At 43.5% G+C, this 15,677-nt stretch overlaps 1 protein-coding gene and 1 long non-coding RNA gene across 7 annotated transcripts in view; one reads left to right on the forward strand and one right to left on the reverse strand.

The window, feature by feature from the left end:
• Gm7827 (predicted gene 7827) overlaps window positions 1–2,735 on the forward strand; it is a 79,756-nt gene extending 77,021 nt beyond the window's left edge. For 5 of the 6 annotated variants that reach the window (XM_017312935.2, XM_017312932.2, XM_017312933.2 and 2 more), the window contains 3 exons: window positions 1,196–1,598; window positions 1,791–2,066; window positions 2,613–2,734. In XM_017312935.2, coding sequence (XP_017168424.1) covers window positions 1,196–1,598; window positions 1,791–2,066; window positions 2,613–2,647 — 714 coding nt within the window. In that variant the 3' untranslated portion in view covers window positions 2,648–2,734. Of the gene's footprint in view, window positions 1–1,195; window positions 1,599–1,790; window positions 2,067–2,612 lie in introns of all 6 variants that reach the window. The other variant, NM_001324526.1, reaches the window with a different exon arrangement.
• The window catches only part of Gm38415 (predicted gene, 38415), a 40,905-nt gene that overhangs the window by 2,678 nt on the left and 22,550 nt on the right, over window positions 1–15,677 (reverse strand). The window contains exons 3-4 of the long non-coding RNA NR_131056.1: window positions 3,612–3,728; window positions 1,736–1,969 (exon numbers count right to left, since the gene is read on the reverse strand). This is a non-coding gene — a long non-coding RNA (predicted gene, 38415). The remainder of the gene's footprint in view (window positions 1–1,735; window positions 1,970–3,611; window positions 3,729–15,677) is intronic.

Here is a 15,677-nt window from a genome sequence, read left to right on the forward strand (position 1 = left end):
GTAGAATGAAGCACCTTGTCTGAAAGTGATGTCTAATTGCATGGCAGAGAAGTTGATGAATCAGAGAAAGTTTTGATTAAGTAGGATGTGTCCAACTCTCTCAAGAAGAAAGGAAAGGGAAGCTACTTGAGAGGTAGTGCAGAGAGAAACAGAGAGAGGAGGCATTTTTACCCAGAGAGTTTTAGAGAGATTCACTGAAGAGAGAACCAGCAAGACACGGGTGAAGGCAGAATGAACCAGAGAATATGAAGGAGTCAGAAGATTAGGAAAAAATTGCTAGTTAGTTTGAGGTCAAGCAGAACAAAAAACATCAGAGGCCAAGAGAGAATCCAGGCTGAATCAGTTAGCATGGGGAGCAGCTTTGAGCTAGAACACCTGAGTTGAACCAGTCAGCCAGAGATGAAAAAGAACCAAAAATAACGGTGTACTTATTCAGCAGTAAGTATGAGAGGCTGACAATATTCTAGGCCTATGCTAAGTTTCACAGAGGCTAGAAGCTTCCAGGACTAGGCCTAGGTTATCATTCAGATGGAGGTAGTAAGCATCAAAGATTACAATTACACCTAGTGCATAAAAGTTATTTTGACATAGAGCTAATAGGTGAGATTTTGGAAGGCATATATAGAATCCATACGTGGAACTCAGCAATTCCCCTCTGCTGTAGGTAGTGACATACTTTATTCATGCATTTCACAATTCAGCTCCACTGTTCTGATATCCCAGGTATCTAATGGACAACTGTAGCAGATCATTCATTGGGGAAGGGTTAGTGTAGTGCAGAAGAGAGAGGTTCTTTTTGTTCTCAAAGCACCTCACTGCCCTATTCACTTCATCTGGCTGGAATTCAAATTTCAGGTCATAAAGACAGGAGAGGACACATTTTGTCCTTTCTTTTTATGTCTTTCCATTTTGCAGAGAATGATGATGTGAGGTAGCAAAGAGCAGAAGATAAAAGCATAACACTAAGCAGGTCCCCATTAAAGATTTCTAGATACTCTGGGCCTTTTACTCATCATGCAGAAAGGAAGCAGAGGTTGCTGAATATCAGATAGTGTCCTTAGTGATGAAGTTGGTCTGAATACAGAAACATTTTGGGGACTGTAAATCAAGATTCTGACATTAGCAGACAGGTGATAAAATGAATAAAATCAGTGAAACTTTAAATCAAAAGTAACATTGCCAATTTTCCTTATAGGTGCGAGGAAATAAACCACCTATTTTCCTTCCTGTTCCTGGGAAGCAGGGAATTTATGTGCTTGAGGCTCCTGGTGACATTGAGCCAACTCAACCCACAAGTGCTGCTGACAGCAGGGCTCCTGCTGATGCTGAGCCAAATTCTTCCACCTGTGCTGCTGTCAATGGGGCTCCTGTTAATGTTGAGCCAACTCCTTCACAACTTGCACCTGACAGTGGTGCTCCTGCTGATGTTGAGCCAACTACTTCCCAGTGTGCTCCTGACACCAGGGCTCCTGCTGACATAGAACCAACTCCTTCACAAAGTGCTCCTGACATTCCTGCTCCTCCTGATATTGAGAAAATTACTTCCCCATGTCCTTCTGACAGTTCTGAATCTGATGAAAAACATGACTTAGAAACAGGTAGTGACATTGGGTTGGACTTCATAACTGATTCAGATTTATACATGGAGCATGCAAGGGCCACACCCCATTGTGACCCAGAGCCTACTCCTGGTACCTGCACTTGCTGTTCCCTAGATTCCATTGAAAGAACTGACCTGAATGTTCTGACACTGCTTGGAGCATAAGACAAGTATGCTATTCTTTCTTCAGGTGAGGAACCCAGTCCTGTTGCTGACCTAGATGAAGATATAGCTGAGGATTTTTATGACGCTTTAGAGTCAGCCGATCTCACTGGCCATAGCGGGTCCACTGTCCAGGTACCTGGTTTTCTTTGGGAACCAGATATGCTACTGCTGCTGGTAATGCCCTTGATGTGGTTTCTTACATTCCTGTTATCAATGATGATGTGGATTAGAAATCAAATTCGGCAAGTGTGGTATGAAGAAAATGGCCAAGGACCTTCCTCCAACAGAAAAGATAAACCCAGTAAGTTAGACCACAGTACTTACTTAAAATAGATGAACTTTTATTTTAGATAGAAAAGTAGATCTCTTTGGTACTAATAGTCATGATTAATACATTTCAATGCTATTTAAGCATTACCTAGAACCAGAAAAAATTGTTTCCTTTTCCCAACTTAATGAAAATACTTCACATAGTGTAACAAAACCAGTTTAGATCAACACAACTGACCATGTAAAGTTGATTGGTACTTGGTTGTCTCCCATCCTGGAATGAGGAAAATTTTTTTCACTCCCATTGAAAACATTAGTTTCTGTTAAACATTGGTATCTATTTATCTCTGCTCTTCTGAACTCTGACTTGTGAGGATAGTATCAGCCTGGAAACAAACATTCCAAAGGAAGCAACATCTGAGAATAAAATTAACAAAACAAGCCTTCACCTTCTCACTGTTTCTCATTACATTGATCCTGATGATAATGACACTGATACTGCTGATGCTGCTGCTCCTGACAGTGCCACCAATGATGTGCCTGATGATGCTATTGATAATTCTTGCTTTTCTTCTAGATGCCGCTGGAGCTGAACTCTCCAACACACACTGATATATCCAGACAAAATGTGTGAGGAAGATGTTTATTATACATATGTAAATATATAAATTTTATATATAAATAAAATGTTTTATCTGATAGAAGACTGAAGTCAAAAATTATTGTTTTATTGGAGTCTTGGTTGTGCCATGTGATGTTTTCTGGAAAAACAATTTTCATTTGTTTTTATTTTTTACTTGTTTACTTCCCATCCTGCTCACTGCTCCCTCCCAGTCAGTCTCTCCCACAATCCTTGTCCCTTCTTACCCTCCCCTTGTCCTCTTCCCTGATGGGGGCTGACTGGTCATCTCTCAACCCTGGAACATGAAATCTTTGTGAGGCTAGGTGCTTCCACTCCCACTAAGTCCAGTCAGAGCTGTCCAGCTAGAACAGCATATCCCCCATTCAGGTGACAACATTTGAGATAGCCCCTGCTCCAGGTGTTTTTTGTTTGTTTGTTTGTTTGTTTGTTTGAGTGAAGTCCAAGCTGCACATAAGCTACCTATGTGTATGTAGACTTAGAGCCAAACTGTGTATGTTCTTTGGTTGATGGGTCAGTCTCTGAGAGCCCAAAGGGTCCATGTTAGTTTGTGGGTTAAAGGGTGGCCTACATCTAGCCCAGGGATTGGGCCACTGGGTAGGGTGGGATGCGATTAGTTTCGACTGTGTGCAATCCATGCTGATGCCAGGAGGGTGTCACATTGTGAGAAGCCCTAGGACCCTTCTCCAAGGGTGGGAGAGCACAGCCTGAGCTTCCTGCAGACCTGCCAGAGTTGGCTCAGAGTTCCTGGCATGCAGAGAGTCGAGGACAACAGGTTCTTAGGCTCTTGGACATTCCAGATGTCACTGGATGCCTCAGAATTGCTGAGACTGGAGTGGGGGCCTGAGGGCTGGAACTAGCCCAGGGCTGAAGGGAAAAAGGGGAGGAGGAGAGATCCAGCTGGGTCTCCCTCAGGGAGGAGAGTCTTTGGCTTACCTGGCAGGCAGCACGGCTTGGTGGAAACTGTGGCTGGGAGCACAGAGAGGCCTTCTGCAGGAGATTAGACTTGGCTCTTTAGAGGATGACCTGCTGTGTTGTTCACCAAGGAGAATTCTGATGAGAAGAAGCAGTCCATTTTTTTATTAGATATTTTATTTATTTACATTTCAAATGCTTTCCCCTTTCCTAGTTTCCTCTCTGAAAATCCCCTATCATCCCCTCCCCCTGCTCCCCAACCCACCCACTGCCACTTCCTGACCCTGGCATTCCCCTGTACTGGGTCATAGAATCTTCCCAAGACCAAGGGACTCTCCTCCCATTGATAAGTGACTAGGCCATCCTCTTCTACATATGCAGCTAGAGACACAAGTCCCACCATGTGTGTGTGTGGTTTTTTTTATTGGTGGTTTAGTCCCAGGGAGCTCTGGGGGTACTGGTTAGTTCATATTGTTGTTCTTCCAGTATAGCTACAGACCCCTTTAGCTCCTTGGGTACTTTCTCTAGCTCCTTCATTGGGGACCCTGTGATCCATCCAATGAATGACTGTGAGCATTCACTTCTGTATTTGTCAGGCACTGGCAGAGCCTCCTAGGAAACACCTATGTTAGGCTCCTATCAGCAAACTCTTGTCATCTGCAATAGTGTCTGTGTTTGGTAGTTGTTCATGAGATGGATCCCTATGTAGAATAGTCTCTGGATGGTCCTTCCTTCAGTCTCTGCTCTGAACTTTGTCTCTGTAACTCCTTCCATGGGCATTTTGTTCCCCCGGCTAAGAAGGATCAAAGTGCCACACACTATACCCTTTTTTGGGTCTCCTGGCTGCGTGGAACGGGTCTCTGGTGGCAAGTGGGCAAAGGAATCCATGAATGACAAACAGAAGCAACAAGAGAGAGTGTGTAGAATCTGAGTGTAATGTCACAAAGGGAACACCAGTCTTATATAATACAGAAAACAAAGGGGTAGGATGTCACAGCAGGCAAAGTACATTGAAGTTATCTGACATAAATCAGAGGAATGACTTCAAAAGGACTTACAGAAACCAGGTAATATTTACAGAAAAGATAAAACAGCCCAGCCTAGGGTCAGCTAATGACAGGTAAGGATTTCACATCCTAGTCACAATTTGTGCTACTCCTTTGAGCCTTGTGAAAGCTAGCACCAGGGGGTTCTGCTATAGTAGACCTTCTCATGAATAACACAATACCACAAAATCCCCTATTTCCTAGGCCTTGGTAAATTCTTGCATATGAAAGTAACTTGGCTGTACTTTTAAGTATCTGTAGGGAATCTCCATTTGTCAAAAGAATTCACCAACTTGCATCTAATATGCAATGTAGCCTGTTATACCTGGCTGTAGTGAAGATTCTAAGTATACTTTGTTAAGCTTGCCCTGAGATTTCTAACTCTTATGAAGTAAAATGCTGTAAGAAAGCTTGCAAGACACTCCACGATATTGCAGAAACAAATCTGGGGCATTCTAGCTATGGGAATGCCAAGGTTCCAGGAGGCTGAGTTTCCTTGAAACTCTTTGCCTCAGGACTGCTTCCAGGTTTTTGGCCTGTAAATCGAGTCACTACTGGAGTGGATGTATCATCAAAGTATCCACACTTTGGTCTTCCTTCTTCTTGAGCTTCATGTGTTTTGCAAATTGTATTTTGGATATTCTGAGTTTCTGGGCTAATATCCACTAATACAAATTGGGAAGGGAGAAGTCAAAATATCACTATTTGTAGATGATATGATAGTATATATAAGTGACACCCCCCAAAATTCCACCAGAGTACTCCTAAACCTGATAAACAATTTCAGTGAAGTATCTGGATACAATATTAACTCAAAGAACTCAGTGGCCTTTCTCTATACAAAGGATAAACAGGCTAAGAAGGAAATTAGGGAAACAACACCCTTTACTACAGTCACAAATAATATAAAATACCCTGCTGTGACTCTAACTAAGAAAGTGAAAGCTCTGTATGATAAGAACTTCAAGTCTCTGAAGAATGAAATCAAAGAAGATCTCAGAAGATGGAAAGATTTCCCATGCTCATGGATTGGAAGGATTAATTTAGTAAAAATGGCTATCTTGCCAAAAGCAATCTACAGATTCAATGCAATCCCCATCAAAATTCCAACTCAACGCTTCAGAGTTAGAAAGGGCAATTTCCAAATTCATCTGGAATAACTACCTAGGATACCAAAAACTATTCTAAACAATAAAAGAACCTCTGGTTTAATCACCATCCCCTATGTCAAGCCCTACTACAGAGCGATTGTGATAAAATCAGCATAGTACTGGTACATCAACAGACAGATCAATGGAGTAGATAGACTGAAGACCCAGAAATGAACCCACACACCTATGGTCACTTGATCTTTGACAAAGGAGCTAAAACCATCCAGTGAAAAAAGACAGCATTTTCAACAAATGGTGCTGGCTCAACTGGCAGTTAGCATGTAGAAGAATGTGAATTGATCCATTCTTATCTCCTTCTACAAAGCTCAAGTCTATCTGGATCAAGGAACTCCACATAAAACCAGAAACACTGAAACTTATAGATAAGAAAGTGGGGAAGAGCCGCAAAGATATGGGCACAGGGGCAATATTCCTGGCCAGAACACCAATGGCTTGTGCTGTAAGATCAAGAATTGACAAATGGAACTTCATAAAATTGCAAAACTTCTGTAAGGCAAAGGACAATGTCCGTAAGATAAAAAGGCAACCAACAGATTGGGAAAAGATCTTTAACAGTCCATGGTTTTAAAGCATTTATTGTCATGGAGGACTGTTGTGATGAGTGAAACTGTACTCTCTTTCTCAGGGCAGGCCTGAGGTTAAATACCTTTTGCAGTGAGGAGTGTCTTAAGTGTCTTAATTGGCTATGCTCTTCAGGCCTTTAGGAACCTCATTAAAATGGTCTTGAGGAGAGGCCTCCTAGGTGTCTAAGATCCTGGTGTCTTAGAGTGTGGCACAGCACCTACTGTTCCTTGCACCTTGTTCTCTGGGGTTTTTTAACCTAGCTCAATCAGAAACTAGGCTGCCTTTCATGGTCCCACATTAGTTGATTCTGTTGTTCTTTGTGTGACATTCCTATCCCCTTAGGCACTGCCAACCTTCTTATTCTTCCATAAGAGTCTCCAAGTTCCATCTAATGTTTAGCTGTGGGTGTCTACATCTATTTAAGTCATTGCTGGGTGGATTCTCTCATAGGACAATATGTGCTAGTATGTGTCTACGAGCATAACAGGGTATCATTAATCGTGTCAGGGACTGTTGCTTGTCCATGGGATGCGCCTCAAGTTTGGTGGGGTTTTGGTTGGCCATACCCTTAGTCTCTACTCCATCCCCTATTCCTGCATTTCTTTAGACAGGAAAAGTTTTGGGTTAAAAGTTTAGTGGGTGGGTCGATGTCACTACTGCTCTACTGGGGTTCCTGCCTAGCCAGAAGAGGAAGCCTCCCCAGGCTCCATATTGCCAATGCTGAGTGACAACTAAGCATACCCACATTGATACTTGTGTACTGTCCTATGTCTCCGTCTCTTCCTGAAGTTGCCCCCTTCTTACCACCCCTGTCAGTTGCAGATTTCCATTCATTATCATGGACCCCCTGTTGGGAGCTATTAAGACAACACTATTGTCCTCATCTCTGAATTGGGCCTCCCCCCATACCCCCCACAGAAGAAAAGGGGGTCAAAAGCGTTCCACCATCGCACCGCTCTGAGAACAACCACAGATTGTTCCAGCCCTAAGTCAGCTCCTAAGTCAGGGTACAAAGATGTACCCTGATACCACCAAGTTCCTGCTTCCCCTTGTAGTCGCCAAAAGAAAAATTTCCGCTGCCCCATGCCTCCTACTGAGAAGTACTTCCTCTTTTTCAGCTGCCCCATTCCTCCTACTGAGGTGCATTTCCTCTGCCCCATTCCTCCTGCTGAGAAGTACTTCCCCTTTTGCTTGTACATTTAAACCTTGAGCCTTGCTAATACAGTGAGACCTTGATGCTACTCAGACTGCTTCCGTGTGTCATTCATTGCACAAGGCTCTTGTCTCTCTCTACCCCCCCCCCAATTTGGTTCTTAGGAGAAGGTCCCCTTGAGACCCTCAAATAACTGGACCTGCTGGACGGGTCAAATGGCATCAGACGTGGGGCACGCGGTATGACCACACTCCGGACAACAGATTCAAGAGGTACGGTGTAGACAGTGAGATGGTTCCCTGCCATTTCGCTAGAGTGTCACGGACGTCAAGAGGTAAGCCTGGGCATAAAATTGTTGTCCCATTCACCATTGGGAATGTTCTGTACAAAGAGACAGGTTTTTTTTTTCCATTTTTTATTAGGTATTTAGCACATTTACATTTCCAATGCTATACCAAAAGTCCCCCATACCCCCCCACCCCGACTCCCCTACCCACCCACTCACCCTTTTTGGCCCTGGTGTTCCCCTGTACTGGGGCATATAAAGTTTGCATGTCCAATGGGCCTCTCTTTCCAGTGATGGCCGACTAGGCCATCTTTTGATACATATGCAGCTAGAATCAAGAGCTCCGGGGTACTGGTTAGTTCATAATGTTGTTTCACCTATAGGGTTGCAGATCCCTTTAGCTCCTTGGGTACTTTCTCTAGCTCCTCCATTGGGGGCCCTGTGATCCATCCAATAGCTGACTGTGAACATCCACTTCTGTGTTTGCTACACTCCAGCATAGTCTCACAATAGAGCTATATCAGGGTCCTTTCAGCAAAATCTTGCTAGTGTATGCAATGGTGTAGGCGTTTGGAGGCCGATTATGGGATGGATCCCTGGATATGGCAGTCTCTAGATGGTTCATCCTTTTGTCTCAGCTCCAAACTTTGTCTCTCTAACTCCTTCCATGGGTGTTTTGTTCCCACTTCTAAGGAGGGGCATAGTGTCCACACTTCAGTCTTCATTTTTCTTGAGTTTCATGTGTTTAGGAAATTGTATCTTATATCTTGGGTATCCTAGGTTTTGGGCTAATATCCACTTATCAGTGAGTACATATTGTGTGAGTTCCTTTGTGAATGTGTTACCTCACTCAGGATGATGCCCTCCAGGTCCATCCATTTGGCTAGGAATTTCATAAATTCATTCTTTTTAATAGCTGAGTAGTACTCCATTGTGTAAATGTACCACATTTTCTGTATCCATTCCTCTGTTGAGGGGCATCTGGGTTCTTTCCAGCTTCTGGCTATTATAAATAAGGCTGCTATGAATATAGTGGAGCACGTGTTCTTCTTACCAGTTGGGGCATCTTCTGGATATATGCCCAGGAGAGGTATTGCTGGATCCTCCGGTAGTACTATGTCCAATTTTCTGAGGAACCGCCAGACTGATTTCCAGAGTGGTTGTACAAGCCTGCAATCCCACCAACAATGGGGGAGTGTTCCTCTTTCTCCACATCCACGCCAGCATCTGCTGTCACCTGAATTTTTGATCTTAGCCATTCTGACTGGTGTGAAGTGGAATCTCAGGGTTGTTTTGATTTGCATTTCCCTGATGATTAAGGATGTTGAACATTTTTTCAGGTGCTTCTCTGCCATTCCGTATTCCTCAGGTTAGAATTCTTTGTTCAGTTCTGAGCCCCTTTTTTAATGGGGTTATTTGATTTTCTGAAGTCCACCTTCTTGAGTTCTTTATATATGTTGGATATTAGTCCCCTATCTATCTGATTTAGGATAGGTAAAGATCCTTTCCCAATCTGTTGGTGGTCTTTTTGTCTTATTGACTGTGTCTTTTGCCTTGCAGAAACTTTGGAGTTTAATTAGGTCCCATTTGTCAATTCTCAATCTTACAGCACAAGCCATTGCTGTTCTGTTCAGGAATTTTTTCCCTGTGCCCATATCTTCAAGGCTTTTCCCCACTTTCTCCTCTATAAGTTTCAGTGTCTCTGGTTTTATGTGAAGTTCCTTGATCCACTTAGATTTGACCTTAGTACAAGGAGATAAGTATGGATCAATTCGCATTCTTCTACATAACAACCAGTTGTGCCAGTACCATTTGTTGAAAATGCTGTCTTTCTTCCACTGGATGGTTTTAGCTCCCTTGTCGAAGATCAAGTGACCATAGGTGTGTGGGTTCATTTCTGGGTCTTCAATTCTATTCCATTGGTCTACTTGTCTGTCTCTATACCAGTACCATGCAGTTTTTATCACAATTGCTCTGTAGTAAAGCTTTAGGTCAGGCATGGTGATTCCACCAGAGGTTCTTTTATCCTTGAGAAGAGTTTTTGCTATCCTAGGTTTTTTGTTATTCCAGATGAATTTGCAAATTGCTCCTTCTAATTCGTTGAAGAATTGAGTTGGAATTTTGATGGGGATTGCATTGAATCTGTAGATTGCTTTTGGCAAGATAGCCATTTTTACAATGTTGATCCTGCCAATCCATGAGCATGGGAGATCTTTCCATCTTCTGAGATCTTCTTTAATTTCTTTCTTCAGGGACTTGAAGTTTTTATCATACAGATCTTTGACTTCCTTAGTTAGAGTCACGCCAAGATATTTTATATTATTTGTGACTATTGAGAAGGGTGTTGTTTCCCTAATTTCTTTCTCAGCCTGTTTATTCTTTGTGTAGAGAAAGGCCATTGACTTGTTTGAGTTAATTTTATATCCAGCTACTTCACCGAAGCTGTTTATCAGGTTTAGGAGTTCTCTGGTGGAATTTTTAGGGTCACTTATAGCATTGGAAATGTAATTGAGGAAAATATGTAATAAAAAATACTAAAAAACAAAAAACAAAAAAAACAAGGAGAGGATGTCCCTGAGTCCTTTTTTAGCTATTGGGGAATCGTCAGAGATCTCCTTAAACAGGCAGAAGAGGGCAGAGAAGGTGCCTGCCTCCTAGCCCTTACTGAAGATTTTTTAGAAAACTGATCGCCATCTCACAAAAGTGAAACTAAGCCTCCGGCGAATCATCAGTCTCGGCCGTCATCGATTATCGATGCCCTGGTCCCTAAGGACTCCCTGCCTTCTCCTCTTTCTCCCAAATTACATTTAGATTCTAGAAAAGGTGCTACTGTTAGACCAAAAATAATTTACCCCATTTTGTATAAGAAGTTGTCAGACGAACCCCTCGATCCTGCCTCAGAGGCAGAATTGGATGAGGAAGCCTTTAAATATGAAAAAGACCACTATGGTCCCAGGCCCGGTGCCTATCTTACCATCGAGCCCTTCAATTTCCACCCTCCTCCTTATTTGCCCCTCTTTCTCCCTAATCCTCAGCCTAATCCTCGGCCTGTATCACTGGCTTCTCCGTCCGTTCAGCTATTACTTCAAACTAAAAGAGAACTTCAGACTCAGATCACCAATCTTAAAGATGTTCTAGGGCTTCAAAAGGAGCTACAAGACCTCAGTCTAGAGACTCAGAGTCTACAAAGAGCCCTCATGGGGAACCTTCAAGGTCCCATCCCAAAAACCCCTCAAACTGGCCGCAAGGGTCCCTCTCAGAAACAAGGGAATGAAAAATTGGCTTTTCCTGTTCTCACCTGATATCGAGCCCGTCAGGCTGCTCCAGGTCATGATGACCCCCCCCCCCCACTGGCTCCTCCGATAAAGATCGGGGGAACCAGAGAGTGAAGAAGAGGAGGATCAAGCAAACTCTGATTCTGATGAGGGTGGCATGTCCCCCGATGAAGGGTTGGACACCAACAGCCAAACAGTCTACAAAAAGCTAAAACTGAGACATGTAAAAGATCTTCATTCAGTAGTCAAAAATTATGGGGTTAATGTCCCATTCACAGTATCTATATTAGAAAGTTTAAGCAGGAGAAGGCTACTTGATACCCAATGAATAGAATAAAGTTGTTCAGTCTGTCCTCATTAGAGGCCAATATTTAACTTGGAAGTCAGAGTTTGTGGACAGAGGAAAAAATTTGGCTGCAAATAATAGAAAGAATCCTACTAGTAAGACAGCCTCCTGGACTGCTGATAAAATTTGTGGTAAAGGCAATTTCGCTGCAGACATAAAACAATTAGGGCTCTCCCCTGGTATCCTCGCCCAGATGGCACAGGTGGCCCTGGGAGCTTGGCACGCTGTCCCTGCTGCAGGGGCGCTAACTACGCCCCTAACCAAGATTATACAAGGGCCCCAAGAGTCCTATGCCCAGTTTGTTGCCAGATTGCAGGAAGCAGCTGAGAGAATTTTGGGACCTGAGGAAAGTGAGGGTCCGTTAGTCCTACAACTTGCTCTTGAAAATGCCAATTTTGCATGTAGAGCTGCCCTGAGAGGTAACTAAGAGTTTAGATATAAATGGTATGATCAAGCTTTGTAATGAGGTAGATGTGTTTTCCCAACAAGTTTCTAAGTCTATCAACCTGGCTACTGGGGCTGTTCCACAACTAAATAAAGGAGAAAAAACTTGCTATAGATACAACGAACCTGGACATTTTGCTAGAGGATGCCCTACACAAGGACAGAGTACCCTAGTCTCAACCATGCCTGTTACCCAACAAAAATCCCCCCCCCCCGTCTTTGTCCTAAGTGCAAGAGAGGCCACCATTGGGCACGAGATTGCTGATCTAAGACTGATATCAATGGCCACCCACTCCCTGCGGTCCAGGGAAATAGCCAGAGGGCCCGCCTGCGGGGCCTGTCTCCCCTGATGACAACTGCAGACAACACCCTAGCCCCCATGAGAGATTGTGCAGGGCCATGGCAGGGAACCCAGGGTTGGACCTGTGTTCCTCCACCACCAGGATTATAACTCCTGAGGAGGGAACAGTGGTCATCGAAACAGGTGAATTTGGGCCCCCTCTCCAAAAGACGTTTTTTTCTCATCATTGGCCGAGTGTCCAGACTTTTACAAGGCCTAACGGTGACTCCTACAGTGGTTGACACCGACTACCATGGGGAGATAAAAATGTTAGTCACCGACACGCAGGGACCACTTACCCTTAGGGCTGGAGAGCGCATAGCCCAAGCCCTACCACTCCCACTATTCGGCCATTTCCCTTATATGAAAGAGGAGCAAGGACCTTCCTCCCTGGGATCCTCGGAAGTCTACTGGGCACAGAAAATAACTGATTCACGGCCCATGCTGACTTTGTTTCTAGAGGGCAAACAGTTTCAAGGGCTCCTGGATACCAGGGCAGATGCTACAGTTAATTTCCTCAACACATTGGCCTGCAACCTGGCCCTTACAGCCCACTGCCACTCATTTAAAAGGCATAGGTCAAACACAGGACACTTTACAAAGCTCCAAACTGCTAACATGGTCAGACAAAGAAAACAGTACTGGAACTGTTCAACCCTTTGTGGTTAAAGGTCTTCCTGTGAATCTATGGGGAAGAACTTAGAGGCTTGGAAAAGTTCTCACCCTCTCGTCTGGGACCTAAGATTGTATCAGGATAACTATGATAATGACCTTTAACGTTCAGCTTCTTAAAACCATCCCTAATAATCATAAAGCATCTATAGGACCTAATTCCCAATTACATCACCCTAAAACCCCAAACAGTCCCCGACTTCCAGGTATCCACCCCCCTGTTCCTGCCCCAGGGTGTGCTACAACCCTATTTCAGCCCACTCTCCCTGTGGGGACCACCTCTTCCACTGATTTACTGTGGTCTATATTGAATGCTTCTCCTTTATTTAGCCTTGTTGGATAAGACACAAAGAGATAATGTGTCAGAATTTGAAGATTGTTGGATGTATTTTTCTGCTTCCCCGCCCTTTTATGAGGGCATAGCCTTATTTGGAAATTTTACCCTGCTTTCAGATGCTAGGCAGCTCCCCTTCGAGTCAGTTCAGCTTACCTTGACAGAACTCTCTGGGGTAGGAAGTTGTGTGTTGGGCCCAGGCATGCTTCTGCCTCGGCCCTTGCTAGAGATTTACAATAACACGTTTAGAGTAAATAAAAATAGGTATTCTTATCTTCTTGCCCCAAATGATACCTTTTTGGCATGTTCCACGGGCCTTACATGGTACATTATTATACATATACAATAAATAATAGAGATTATTGTGTCTTGGTTCAGCTTTTTCTAAATTTTAGTATTCATGAGTCAGATGACTTACTGAAGTTTTGAGATCCAGGTGCCTCCTTGCCACAAAAGAGAGCCTTTCTCGGCAGTGACCCTTGCATTCCTTCTTGGCCTGGGTGTGGCTGGGACAGGGACCAGAATTGCAGCCCTTGTGTTGTCTCAACAGAATGCGAGCAATTACCATCTGCTCAATGAGGCTATTAGCCAAGATATTGAGAATATAAAAAGGGGCCTAGATGATCTTACTGATTCCTTGGTCTCCTTTTCAGAAGTTGCCCTTCAAAATAGAAGGGGATTAGATTTGCTCTTTCTACAACAAGGAGGCTTATGCGCTGCACTTAAGGAAGAATGCTGCGTATATGTTGATAAAGCTGGACTAGTTAAAGATAGCATTGCCAAGGTTACTGCCAGTTTAGAAAAAAGAAAAAGAGAGAGAGAACAACAAGAGTCATGGTACCAAAATTGGTTTTCAACCTCCCCCTGGCTTTCGACCTTGTTGCCCTCCCTTTTGGGGCCCCTATTGGGACTCCTATTATTGATTTCCTTCGGTCCTTGGGCATTTCAGAAATTGACCTGATTTGTTAAATCTCAAATTGATTCATCTCTTTCAAGTGCATCTGTTTCAGTTCATTACCATCGGCTGGACATTGGCAATAACAAGCAGGTTACTGGAGAAGAGTCAGACGTGGATACAGCTTCGTCACCCTTGTCTCGTGGAGAGAGACTCAATTTCCATAAAATGCTTAAGTAAGATCATTCTCCTCCCCCTAAATTCAGCCACCAGTCTCATGCCACGAATCATTTATAGATTGCCGTAGTCTGTGCTTCCGACATGGTAATATACATTCTCGACACATTGGAAACTAAACAGTCATCCCAGGCTAGATACATCGAAAAATTGGAACTTGAAGCCATCACCCGTGAGAGTTGTGAGACTAAGTACTACACAGAGATTAGTCTTGAAGCTGTTAGACAGTCTCTGAGAGGTATGTCTGATTGCATAAAGGTTGAATGCCCTAGGGTCCTTCCCCCAGGAAAAACGACACAGAAGCAGGTCAGGGTTACTCTGGGTAAAAATCTGTGGGCCTGAGAGTCAATCCTGTACATGGCCCCTAACGTTGCACACTGGGTATCAGACCTTTACCTCTACCCATGGAGCTTGCTTCGTTCCTAAATCCCTTGGATATCCCAGGTTATACACAACAGACTGGAACCATTAATTCAAGCCTCATAGATGACTTGTCCTTGTGTTCTTCGTGGTTTAGAGAATCACCCAGTGAGCAAACAAACGTTTAGGTGGTCGTTAAAAATGTGGCTACAAATTTATTATACAAGATGCCTTAATAAAAATATTAAAATGGGGGAGATGTTGGGAGCTATTAAGACAAAACTATTGTCCTGATCTCTGAATTGGGCCTCTCCCCCGAGAAGAAAAGGGGGTCAAAAGATATGGGCACAGGGAAAAAAATTCCTGAATAGAACAGCAATGGCTTGTGCTGTAAGATTGAGAATTGACCAATGGGTCCTCATAAAACTGCAAAGCTTCTGCAAGGCAAAAGACACCGTCAATAAGACAAAAAGACCACCAACAGATTGGGAAATGTTCTTTACCTATCCTAAATCAGATAGGGGACTAATATCCAACATATATAAAGAACTCAAGAAGGTGGACTTCAGAAAATCAAATAACCCCTTTAGAAAATGGGGCTCAGAGCTAAACAAAGAATTCTCACCTGAGGAATACTGAATGGCTGAGAAGCACCTGAAATAATGTTCAGCATCCTTAACCATCAGGGAAATGCAAATCAAAACAACCCTGAGATCCCATCTCACACCAGTCAGAATGGCTAAGATCAAAAATTCAGGTGACAGCAGATGCTGTCGAGGATGTGGAGAAAGAGGAACACTCCTCCATTGTTGGTGGGATTGCAAGCTTGTACAACCACTCTGGAAATCAGTCTGGCAGTTCCTCAGAAAATTGGACATAGTACTACCAGAGGATCCCACAAAACCTCTCCTGGGCATAAATCTAGAAGATGTTCCAACTGGTAAGAAAGACACATGCTCCACT

Source organism: Mus musculus, chromosome 8 (assembly GCF_000001635.26).
Source record: "Mus musculus strain C57BL/6J chromosome 8, GRCm38.p6 C57BL/6J".
Lineage (NCBI taxonomy): Eukaryota > Metazoa > Chordata > Mammalia > Rodentia > Muridae > Mus > Mus musculus.